Here is a 12,868-nt window from a genome sequence, read left to right as displayed (position 1 = left end):
AGAGAGAGAGAGAGAGAGACAGACAGACAGAGAGAGACAGAGAGACAGACAGAGAGAATGATTTGTATAAAGAGGAGGAGATGAACAGAGTGTGAGAGGAAAATATGCATAGACTCAATAACTAGCCACTCTGTTGTTTGTGTATTGATAGAGTTTTCCCCACTGCTTACATTTTATTACAGTAAAATCTTGATTAATCAGAATGACAAAGAACTAACCGTTAATTGGGAATGATGGAGAAATTTATTTTGATTTTACCTCTTGTTGCAAATCTATTGAAAAAGCAGGGGTCAGCTGGGTTGCTCAGTGGATTGAGAATCAGTCCTAGAGATGGGAGGTCCTAAGTTCTTATCTGGCCTCAGACACTTCCCAGCTGTGTGACTTTGGGCAAGTCACTTAACCCCCATTGCCTAGTCCTTCTGCCTTGGAACCAATATAAGTATTGATTCCAAGATGGAAAGTAAGGGCTTAAAAAAAAGAAAGAAAGAAAAAGCAGTAGAATTCCCAGGTTGGTGTGAGTTTAGGACTGGTAACAACATGACATCATCTCACTTATTCCCTCTTCATTTTGTTGTTTGGGAAAATAAAGCTATAGCTGAAATGCCTGTTCAGATGCACCCAGTTAGTTAGTGGTAGATCTCAGACTAGAATCCAGGACCGGTACAGGTTCTGGGTTTAATGAATATTCCTTTCTTTGATCACAGGGATGTTACACATCTTCTCAGGGTCATTATTGTGAACATGAATGATTATTGTCCAGTCCTGGAGATAATTACAGGTGGAGGAGTTTGGGCTGAATTTATATCGACCTCAGAACATCCCCTCTACGTTTATTTTATGACTCAGTCTCTGATTTGTGGCTTGCCTTTTTCTCCTAAAAGAAGAGTATGAACAAAGTGAAATCCAATTGCAGGCCTGTTATTCAATTTCAGTCCCTTTATTTAAAAAGTAATGCTTGAGCACCCATTATGTATAGAGAAGCAGAATCTTGAAGCTCAAAGATACAGATATTCTAGTCTCACCAATACCTGAACCAGAATCCCCTTGACAGTATCCCAGACAAGTGATGATCCAACCTCTGCTTGAAGATTTCCAGTCATGGTAATGATAACCCCTGCAGCTTTTAGTCCTTTTAAACAACTTACAATTTCAGACAACTCTAATAAGTAATAAATATTGGAAATTTCTTTTTTTAATGTGGGGCTCAAATTTACCTCTTTGTGGGTAGGTACCTGGGTAGCTAGTCTAGTAGATTAGGTGTTGGACCTAGAGTCAGGAAGACCTGAATTCAAGTCAAGCCTCAGACATTCATTGACTGTGTGACCCTGGCAAGTCACTGTCTCAGTTTCCTTAAATAAAACAGGGATAATAATAGCCTCTTACAGTTGTTGTGAGGAACAAATGAGATAATATTTGTAAAGTACTTACTACAGTACCTGACATATAAAAGACGCTATATAAATGCTAGCTATTATTTCTTATTTACATTATTATTATTACCATAGCTTCCACCCCATTGCTCCTAATCTAGATTGTTGGGGAAGTAAATTAAATTGAACCCCCATTCCATATGGCAAACCAAATACTTGAAATTAGGTATTATGTGCTACCAAATCCTTTTCTTCTTCAGCCTATATATCCCCATATCATTTATGGGTGGTCAATCATATCTTTATCTAGAGTAATATCTTTTCTTTTCACCATCCTGGTTCCATTCTTCTAGATGTACTCTATCAGGGTCCTTCCTACCACAAAATTGCCACCAAGACCTAAAAAAATACTCCAAGAAAGATCTGACCCAGACAGAGCACAACTGAACTATGATTCACTTTCTGTGTTCTGAAAAAAAAGCTTCTCTTAGTACATCCTAAAATTGCATTTATTTTGGCTTATGTTGCACTATTGACTTCAGATCTTGAATTCTACCAAGAACCTGAGAGCCTTCTCACATAAACTTATAGGAAATCATGTTTCTCTCATTCTATACTTGTGCAGTTGACTTTTTTAATGTTGGTTGTGGGATTTTATCTTTATTCCTCTCATATTTCACTTTATAGGATTTGATCCATTATTCTGCCCTGTGAAGAGTTTTTAGATCTTGACAGTCAACCAAAACATTAGCCTTTACTATCAGTTTTATGTTTCCTGCAAATATGAGAAGCATGACTGTATGACTTTGTCTGAGTAATTGATTAAAATGTCAAATAGCAAAGGACCAAGAGTACATACTGGGCATCTAAGTAGTGCAGTAGATAGAGTCCCAGGCATGGAATCAGGAAGACCTGAGTTCAGATACTAGCTTGTGTGACCCTGGACAAGTCACTTAACCCTGTTTTCCTCAGTTTCCTCATCTGTAAAATGAACTGGAGAAGGAAATGGCAAACCACTCCAGTATCTCTGCTAAGAATACCCTAAATGGGGTCACAGAACCTGACAAGACTAAAACAAATAAACAACAGCACCTGCTCCAAAACTTTATCCACATCCTTTCAACCAATTGTGAATTCATTCAGGCTCTACCACCTGCAAGGGATAAGCCTTTTAGGGTCCTCCACACCATTAGTGTCACTTGACTTAATCAAAACAATAGCTGAATGGAATCTGCTTGCTGAATGGGAGATTGGAGAAGAATAAAGCAATATAGTGAAGAAAGGGAAAGGTTTAAGTAAAAGAAAAAAGTGAATGGGATTATTTACGAGGGAGGATCTGATTCCTATTGTCATATGAAGCCTTTATCTTGGGCTTCCCCAATTTCCTCCCTTTTCTCCTTATTATAGGTATTGATGGTTTCCCCTAACCTTAAAAATCCTAGTACTTCTCTGTACCCAATACCTGGGCATCCTAAAGTTACTGCATTTCTATAGTGTATATCTCCCCCAAAGGTCCTTTTATCTGTACCCCTGAGGATTGTACAACATGCAAGAAAAGATAAAAAAACTCAGCAGCTGCCCATTTTAGTCCCCACTCATAGAACCCTGGGACAAAACACAAGCATGTCTATCACTTAAATAATTCCATCTTGAGTCAGCCACTAAATCTGTCTGAGCTTTAGTTTCCTCATCTATAAAATGGGGACGAGGGGGCTGATAGGATTGAGATAACATATGTGTGTATTTATATGTTTGAAAACTTTAAAGTGATATTTAAATGTTAACTTTGATGATGATGATGATGATGGAGGGAACTGATTGTAACAGCTAATAAGGGGAAAGAAGCAGAAGTAGCAGCAAGATTTTGATTATTGAAGCCTGGCTGAACAGTGGTGGCATTGTTGGAAAAGTGAAGTCCAGAAGGAGGTAGATTTATCCTCATTACTGTTGGGACAGGCATAATGTCCTACATATAAAAGATGCTCAATAGATATTTATCTGACAATAACAGTGTCTTTTATTATTCTCATATAGAGAAAAAAAGCCCTTAAGGAGGATTTTTTTCATGCTTTTTGTTTGTATTCAGAGCCTACCTTTGACTTTGAGTCATGCCCAGCTGCAACTGTTAGGTTCCATACCTAATAGACTCAGTAAGTCAATAAACATTTATTAAGCACTTACTGTGTGCCAGACACTGTGTTAAATGTTGGCAATGCAAAAGAGAGCAAAAAGACATTCTTTTCTTTACAGAACTCACAATCTAGCTGGATGCTACCTTTTTTTTCTTTAAATTTTTTTTTGTTACAATACTCACTTTATTTCCCTCCCTCCCCTCCACCCACCCTTCCTGCAGCTGACACACAATTTCATTGGGTATTACTTGTGTCCTTGATCAGAACCTATTTCCATATTGTTGTTTGCACTAGGATGTTCATTTAGAGTCTACATATCACACATATCACAATCTAACTGGGAAAAACAATACACAAAAGGAGAGAAAGCTACTCAGTTTAGCAAAGTACAGATGAGTGGAAAATAAAGAGTCTAGGGGAGGATGTCAAGGGTCAAACTAGGCAATATATATTGCTGTTCAGTTATTTTAGTTATGTCTGACTCTTCACGATCCCATTTTGGATTTTCTTTGCAGAGATACTGGAATGGTTTGCCATTTCCTTCTCTGGTTCATTTTACAGATGAGGCAACTGAGGCTAACAGTATTAAGTGACTTGCCCAGGGTCACATAGCTCATGTCTAAGGCAAGATTTAAACCAGGTCTTCTTGATTCCAAGTCCATTGCTCTGTCCACTGCACCACACTACCCCCATGTTAACCCAAATGAAATCTAAACTTAGACGGTTCAACCTTATCCCACAACCAGCCTAAGCCCAGTGTGTCCTAGGGATACAGTGACAAAAATAAACCTGTCCTGGACATGTGATCTGTGGCCAGACTATAGTTTCATCAGACTTTGAAAATGAAATGACATCCATAGTGGCCAGCTCTTAAGACCTTCATACTTCCTGTAGTTCTCATACCTTTTCCTTTGTGCTCAGGGGAGTCTCTCCTTCACACCTGGTCTCTGTTCAGCCCCTTCCAGGTGTCTCTAGTGGAATTTTATGCCTTCACCCTGTAATCTGCCCTGACAAGTTTAAAACAGGTCTTAAAAGCATCCTGTTACAGCACAAGAGTCAAAGTAGACATTTCTACCATTAGCAGAAAAAGCCATTTGAACGTCAAATGACTTCAGCCTGGGGAGGCGGTGATTCCTCATGCCAGTAATCCACAGGAGCTTCCAGCTTGGAATCCTAAAATAGAAGCCAGGGCCCTTCTCGAGGCAGAGTGGGGTGGCAAGCTGAGGCTGGTCCGTAGACTGTTTCCAAAGCAATCGTGTCATCCTCAGTTATCTGGAGCCTTCTGACTAATGGGGGGAGCTTGGCAGGCTCGTGAATCTGGACAGAAATGGTTTGCCTCGTCCCTCCCAGCCGTCACACCTTCCCTATAAGAAAAGCTTTGAATGGGGGGGGGGAGTCAGCTACAAAGCCAACTGAGTAGCGGTGACAGATGGGGTTTTTGGTACAGGAACCCACTGGGGATGAATAAAAGATTGCTCAATGGCACAAGTACATTAGCCCAGCGCTGTTTCCACTGTAAAATGTCTGCAGAGACTATATTCCTGCCAGCAACATGCAGTGTCTGGGTTCGCAAGACTACATACACAATATCCTAATTGTCCAATCTGCACAATGGAATTAATCAGCACAATACTGGGGTTCTCTATTTGTAACGATCAGGGGACAGTTTGGGTCTGTCTCTTGACAGAGGCTCCTTAACTTGACCAGTCCCACACTGGGGTTTTCACTGACTCACAAAAGTCTTCATTCATTTCTTGAAACATCATAGTATTATTGTTTAAAAAATTTAATTATTGTTATTTTTTTATTTTTAATTTGTTTTTTATTTTTATTTTTTGTTATTGTTAAAAATAATTGTTATTTTTATTTGTTTTTTTTTGTTTGTTTTTGTTATTGTTAAAAAAAAAATTATTGGGGCAGCTAGGTAGCCCAGTGGATAGAACCCCAGGCTTAGAAATGAGTTCAAATCTAGCCTCAGACACTTCTGAGCAAGTCACTTTGCCCCCAATTGCCTAAACTTTGTTGCTTTTCTGTCTTCGAATAGATACTGGGGGCAGCTGGGTGGCTCAGTGGATTGAGAGCCAGGCCTAGAGATGGGAGGTCTTAGGTTCAAATCTGGCCTCAGACACTTCTCAGCTGTGTGACCCTGGGCAAGTCACTTGACCCCCATTGCCTAGCCCTTACTGCTCTTCTGCTTTGGAGCCAATACATAGTATTGACTCCAAGACGGAAGGTAAGGGTTAAAAAAAAAAAAAGAATAGATACTAAAATAGGAAGTGTTTTGTTTTTTTTAACCTAGGTAGATCCCTGAGTTAGTTACATCACTGTATATAGAAAATAGAAGATTAAACTGGCAAGAAAGCAAGTAATGTTTTCCATGTAAGTCATTTTTAGCTAGGGAATATTTGTATGATCCAGGATGATACCAGGACAAGAGTGCTATATTTGGAATCAGAGCCAAGGGTTGATTCCCAGCTCTGCAATTTACTACCTATGTGACCTTGGATATGTCCCTTAACTTCTGTAGACCTCAGTTTCCTCACCTGTAAAATCAGGTTAAGGTTGGACTGTATGGCCCCTAAGAGTCCTTTCTACCCTAAGTATAATCTTAAAAGTGGTCTTTAGGGACAAAAGGGTTGGAATAGCTGCAGTTATAGAAAATCTTTTAAATTGTCCATATGCTAATCACATGCCTCTTTCTCCATATCCTTTAGGCATGTATCCCATGCAATGACAAGTCAGATCATCTTGTCCAGCCCTAACCTATGTCCTTTCCTCCAGGATCATATCTCCAACTGCCTATTGTACATCTCAAACTATATGTACTGTAGATATTTTAAACTCAACATGTCCAAAATTGAATTCATTAAAGGAGAGATTGGGAGTGAAAAAAAAAAGATCACAGTTAAAGACTATAGTAAAATCTAGAAAAGGAAATGGGAACAAAGCCTCAGCAAGTTGTCTTCCTCTTCTGAACCTGGAGAGATGGAGTAAAAGATGGAGGGATACACAGAAGTGTTAAGCTAGGGAGGGAAGAAAAAAACTGTCACAATAGGTACCATTGATCATGTTTGTGAATTAGATGAGCCTTAAGACAAGAGAAAATGGGACACGGGCAGAGCTTAGAGACGCTGGTTGGCAAATTTCTTGGGTTGCTGTGGAATCAGTACATATAGCCACCTCAGCAGACTGTCCTGTGTAAATACCTTTTCTTTCTGCCTGGGGCCCATTGCTCAGTTTGGGCTTGGGCAAAATGCCCATAAAATGCCATGAGCTCTCTATGATGCTCTCAGGTGAAGGAAGAGGCTGAAATGAAACAAGCTACAAGCCCTCTGAGGTAGCCTCCCCAGGTTCTGGGCACATCATAGTTAAGAATCCTCTCCAAACCACATAGCTCACCAAAATTCACAGTGTGTTTATGTGCATTAGTCAGTGTAAGGGGGAAATGGGGTTAATTTTAAAAGAATTGGACTTGATTATTTAAGAGTGTGGTTGCCAGGAATTTAATTCATTGCAAAGAGATTTTATTTATAATTTATTTACAAAATGTAGAAAGCATGAAGTAAGAAATCAGAGAGAGGATAAGGTAAGATATCTAGCCTAAACACTAAGTAATTTACTCCTGGCCCCTGGGCAGAGAGAGTTAGTTCTGAACTAGAGGGGCCTCAGCCCTTGTAGCTGAGGCCCTGGGGATGCAGGGAATCTCTCTCAAGAGGATAGGTCTCTCCTGAATATCCAGCAGTTAAAAGTCAGCTTTTCACTCACCACGTGTCAGTCTAAAGAACAGGGTCTCACCATTCACATTTTTACAAATGTGGGAGGTGGGGATTATAATTGTACTTCACTTCAGCTACTAAAATGGACCCTTTCTTCTTGTTGCAAATAACTCAGAGGCAGGAAAAAAGATCAGAGTCGAGAAAAAATCTAAAATTCATGTTTGAAGATGCCTCAAAATCAATTTGAGATATTTAGCTCATTAATTTTTTGAAAGATTGTTATACAATTGCAACCAGTTTTGATGAAGCCCATCCATCATCTATGTGACAATCTCTACAAGGTTTATACAATATTTGTTCAGTATAGTTATAGGGAAAAGGTAACAGATTACAAAAATAGTTAAAACACAGTAGATTAAAATGATTCAGTGTAACAGAATAGTATTGAATACATTAATACATGAACTTAAAACCAACTAAATTAAATCTTAAACAAAACAAAATAATCAGCAAAATACAATAAAATAGAGAGGCATTTATAAAACAATGGAGTCTGAAAAGGCTCAAAAATTTCACCTCCAGACTCTTTAAAATTACCTGGGAGGGGGCAGCTGAGTGGCTCAGTGGATTGAGAGCCAAGCCTAGAGACAGGAGGTCCTAGGTTCAAATCTGGCCTCAGACACTTCCCAGCTGTGTGACCCTGGACAAGTCACTTGACCCCCATTGCCTAGCCCTTACCACTCTTCTGCCTTGGAGCCAACACACAGTATTAACTCCAAGACAGAAGGTAAGGGTTTAAAAATAAATAAATAAAGTTACTGGGATCTCCCATAGTGAGAGTTTGAGGAATCCCAAACTGAATGAATCTTGGCAATGGATTGTAGGAAGATGAATTTCTCCCCTCAATCTCAGGCAATAAAAGCAAAAGGATCAGTGCACTCATGAATGGTACAAACTGTTTGAAGTAGGCAAGGCACTGCTCCTTCATAGAGTATGCCATACTTGTAATTAACTTCCTATTTGGAAGAGTAAAAACTTCTCCCCATCCTCTCCCAAACGTTTCCCCAGAGGGAGTTAGGAGACTAATCACTTAAGGCAAAAGACACCCCAGTTTGTTTGTTTTTTAACATCTGCCCTGAGGAGGGGCTCCAAGGACTCCTAGCTTCTCCTCTGCAACAGCAGGATCAGCAACAGTGAAGGCCAATTTAGGAGTGGAGCCAGAGTTCAAGAGGAGGATTGCTGGGGGCCAGATGAGTGATCAGGGTTGGGGGCTGGAGGAAGCAGTATCAGCAACTCCAGAGGCAGCAGCGAGGAATGAGGAACATGAACACCGGCTCAAGTAGATCTGTGAAAGAAATGGCTTAGCTCTTCTTTGCCAAGAGTCCCAGCTGGTTAAAAATAACCCAGCCAGTAGGGAGAGTAACTGGGCAAAAGGAGGGAAAGAAAAAGACAGCAGCTCTGGTAGAGAGTTATGAGTTCTCTCAGAGTTTGTGAGAGTGGGTAGGTGAAAAGCCTTGGCAGAAGAAACATGGCTTAAAAATTTATCTAGGCTATCTTTTAAAAAAAATTGAGAGTTTTTCTCATCCCTTCTGGTTGCCAACTATAAAAGTTAAAATTAAATCTCAATAATAAAAATGTTATATTTTAAGGGATTTATTAAATGACCATTAGGAACCAATGAATAAAGAGGATACAAAATAAAAACCATGTGCCCATGGCTGATTAGCCATTTCAAAATCTCCACTCACCACCATCACAACGCTGGCTGCACACCAAGGAGGCTGAGCAAGACTGCCCACTGAATATTTATTCCCTGTCTACAGGAAGTACATAATGCAGGAAATCAGTGGGCTCCCGAGAAATATAGTTCTTTTTAGGGTAGCAGATTTTCAGTTATACTAGGTCCAGTCAGAAGATCCTTCTGCCCCTCTTCACCAGCCTCAACTCAAAAGCATGAAGAATTGAACTTTTCTTAGGAAGTTGTCACTACCTTTTAAAGACATTTTCTCTTGTGTCACTTCCTGTATCTTCCCCTAATTTTACATCTACCAATCACAGTTGACATTCTGCTCTAGGACTGCCCAGAAGGCAGTCAGTCAATTCTGATTCATCACCCACTATCACACACGTGGGTCACAGACCTCCCACTCAACGATTAAGTGGAATGTTTACACTTTTGGTGATTAAATCTAAAAATGGGCAGATCTCCATACTCAACTTTTAAGTAGGGTATTCTAAAAATAAATTAGAATTTAATCTTCACAATCAGGGGAAAGTTAAATTTAATCTTCACATCAGTCAGAGGATGCAATTAGTTAAAAGCAAAAGCATTGAATGAAATAGCATCACATAACAACAGGACACTTCTCTAACTTTCATGAATTTTCCCTTAAATATATACATCCTCAATTGAATGAATAGGGATCACTCATGAGACATACACATATTAGGAACATATGTGGCACATTTGATAATCATATATATCCAGGGTTTAGACATGAAGGGGTAACTTGTGCCTGCAGTGTTGAAGAGCTGCCAATATTTTCTGGTGATGTTTTCATGACAGCCCTCCACTGAGTGTCCCTTTGGGGAGTCTCTTTTGGCTGTATCCCACTGGATATATCTTCACTCTAACTGGCCTTCAGCTGTTTTATTATTTTTACTGCTACCTAACTTTCTTTCAGTTCACCATATACTCAAGATGCTGTGGTTATTAAGCCTCTCCCTACAAGTTAAGACTTTAGCTTTTTCTGCCAACAGCTACAAACTATTTTCACCCCAGATAGGCTATACCAGAGGGGGTAGTGAATGGATGGCCAAGTTCATATCACCATGATCTTTGAAGTCTTCATTCTTATACACTTCCTCTATCCTGAAGTTCAACTCTCATCTGACTTGAGTTCAGAAACCCATTTTAGTTTTGGGTTTTTTTTTTAATTTTTAACCCTTACCTTCTAGCTATTAGGTGTCTGAAACCAAATTTAAATTTAGGAAGAGGAGTCTTTCTGACTCCAGCCCAATTCTCTATCCACTCGACCACCTAGCTGCTCATTGAATGAAGTAGTGTACCATAACTGATATTTCTCTAATGACCATCACCTAAGTTTTACTGATACCTTTTATTTTTGTCAGTCATTTTTATATGTCTGCCCTACCAATCCAATGAGCCATATCTCATAACAAATAATTGAGTAAAACCAACCAAAATAGAAATTCAGATAGTACATGCACATCCCGCATCTCTAGATCCATACTTCTCCAAGAAAAATAGAAAAGTGCAATTCTTATCTCATTTCTAGGTTCAATATTTATATAGGGTTACATATATAGCATTCAGTTTTATTTTAGTATTCTTTTGCTTATATTATTATTCATTATTGTAGTCATTATATATATTGTTTTCTTGATTATTTGCTTCATCCATCCATCCAAATCTCTGAATTCTTCATTTATTATTTCCTTATACTACAGTAGTCATCCATTACTATGATTTGTCATAATTATTCAGACATCTAGGACATTTGTTTTAATGGTACTGTCAAGAACCTTGGCTCTATCTCCTTAGGCATAAAATAAATATGATAGGAAAGATCATTTCCCACTAAACAAATGTAAAAAGAGGACTGATATAACTGGTCAGGAAGGAATTTATTGTTATTCAGCTCCCTGAGAAGGAGAAAATCCATTCAAACTGAATTTCAGAATTCAAAGTTCAAATTCATTAATCCAAGAAACTCTCAACTGAAAAAAGAAACCACTTCTTGCTTCATTTACCACTTTGTTCTGAAGAATTTATGTGGGATTTCAAGTATTAGAATCTTATCCTTGTTTATACTTCCCAATAAAAATAAGAGAGATAAATTAGGCAGTAGGATAAGACATGGCTTCCATGAGCCCCACAGAAACCGGAGATCATTACTGATAAATTGGCAGGCAAGAGCAGAACAAGTGGGCTCAGTGTTCACAATATTGCATCCAAACAGTGTATGTTGCCTACCCCAGCCCCTTGCAAAATTATAGACACTTTTTAAAAAGCCTTTTGATAATGGCACCAAGGCCAGATTTCAGTTCAAGATTCCCACAGAGTTACACCGGATGAGGATTTGGCCCAGGGTGAAGATAGTGACTCAAGAACAGCAGCTGCTAAGTAGAAGTCCTATGGGCTGGTTGGAGAGGAGGAGCCACTCAAAAGGCAAGTTCAGAAGGAAAACAGAGCCAAACCATTTTTCATGTGTCTTTTTGAATTTTTGTCTTTGCAGAGTCCTTCCAAGTGGTGGTGCGAGGCAATGGCTTTTATCATGCCCGGAATATTGACCAAGTCCTCTGCAGCTTTAAGATCAATGACACTGTGACCATTAGTAAGTAGATAATTGGCTACCTCGAAGTCATGTCTCTATAAATGCATAGAAAGAGCATGGAAGGTGAGTCAGGACACTTGGGGCTCTCCGCCTCTTGCTGCCTGTTCTTGGACTGCCGGCAAACTAACCACTCTTTGCTCTCCTTCTAGGGCCATTTAGAAACAGGCAGAGATGGGCCCAAGAGCCATGGTTTGCTAGCCCTTGGATGAGATGATTTCTTAAATTCCTTTTCTTCTCTAAGTCGTCCATGCGTCTAACAGTTTAGGAAATATTGGCCCAATCATTTTTATTGTATCCACAAGAAATAAGCAGAAGGAAATCTGGTTAGCTCCATTTTCAGATGGAAAAATTTTGCCATATTGGAGAATTTTTGTGAGTGCTTGGGGAAAAAGTGGGCAATTCTGAACATTCTAGAGCTGTTACTCTCTAATCATCATGTTAAATTATGAGACAGGTTCATGATTTCATCCTTATGCTCTTGGTTCTCCTTCCACCCTGTAGGGAACTTTTATCCCTGTATGGATTGCTCCTTCCACCAATGTGGAGTACTTTATAGTAACCTTCAGTGTTGAAAGCTACTTGGAACACTGGGAAGTTGAAGTAATATTGCCCCGATCACACAGCTAGTATATGTAAGAAGCAAGACTTGAGCTCAGGTCTTTCTGACTCCAAGACCAGCACTATCCATTATGCCACATGACCTCTAATTAGAAAATATATTTCTCGGCTCATTCCCAGTGCCCTCTGTTGGACTGGGGTTCAACTGTCCCAGTTATAAATTTTGGATTTAAATTACAAATTTATGCATTAAAAGTTATAAAGTTATAAATATTAGTTATGAATTAATGGCTTTGGATCATTAAAATAAATCATCTCCCAGGACAAATAGGTTCCTAGCCATTTCTTTCTTAATTTCAGAGACTAGTATAGATGTGATACTTGACAAACTAAGGAACTAATCAATGTAGAACAAAGGAGCCCAACCTGTAGCCCTTGGCTTGTCTTTATTGAACCCTCTGTTCATTATTAAAGTCACTAAATTCTATAGTTTCTCATGCATATCCATTAAAAAATAAAATAAAGAAAGTTGGGTGGCTCAGTGGACTGAGAGCCAGGAGGTCCTGGGTTCATATCTGGCCTCAGTCACTTCCTAGATGTGTGACCTTGGGCAAATCATTTAATCCCTATTGCCTAGTCCTTGCTGCTTTTCTGCCTTGTAGCCAATACTTAGTATTTATTCTAAGTTGGAAGGTAAAAGTTTAAAGTTTAAAAACTTTAAAAAACATTAAACT

At 39.1% G+C, this 12,868-nt stretch overlaps 1 protein-coding gene across 1 annotated transcript in view; it reads left to right on the top strand.

Annotated features, from left to right (window-relative positions):
* The window catches only part of ANTXRL (ANTXR like), a 105,726-nt gene that overhangs the window by 37,643 nt on the left and 55,215 nt on the right, over nucleotides 1-12,868 (top strand). The window contains exon 10 of the mRNA XM_007478571.3: nucleotides 11,478-11,576. Within this exon, the coding sequence (XP_007478633.1) occupies nucleotides 11,478-11,576 (99 nt within the window). The remainder of the gene's footprint in view (nucleotides 1-11,477; nucleotides 11,577-12,868) is intronic.

Source organism: Monodelphis domestica, chromosome 1, assembly GCF_027887165.1.
Source record: "Monodelphis domestica isolate mMonDom1 chromosome 1, mMonDom1.pri, whole genome shotgun sequence".
NCBI classification, from domain to species: domain Eukaryota; kingdom Metazoa; phylum Chordata; class Mammalia; order Didelphimorphia; family Didelphidae; genus Monodelphis; species Monodelphis domestica.
This window is presented reverse-complemented; position numbering and strand designations above follow the sequence as displayed.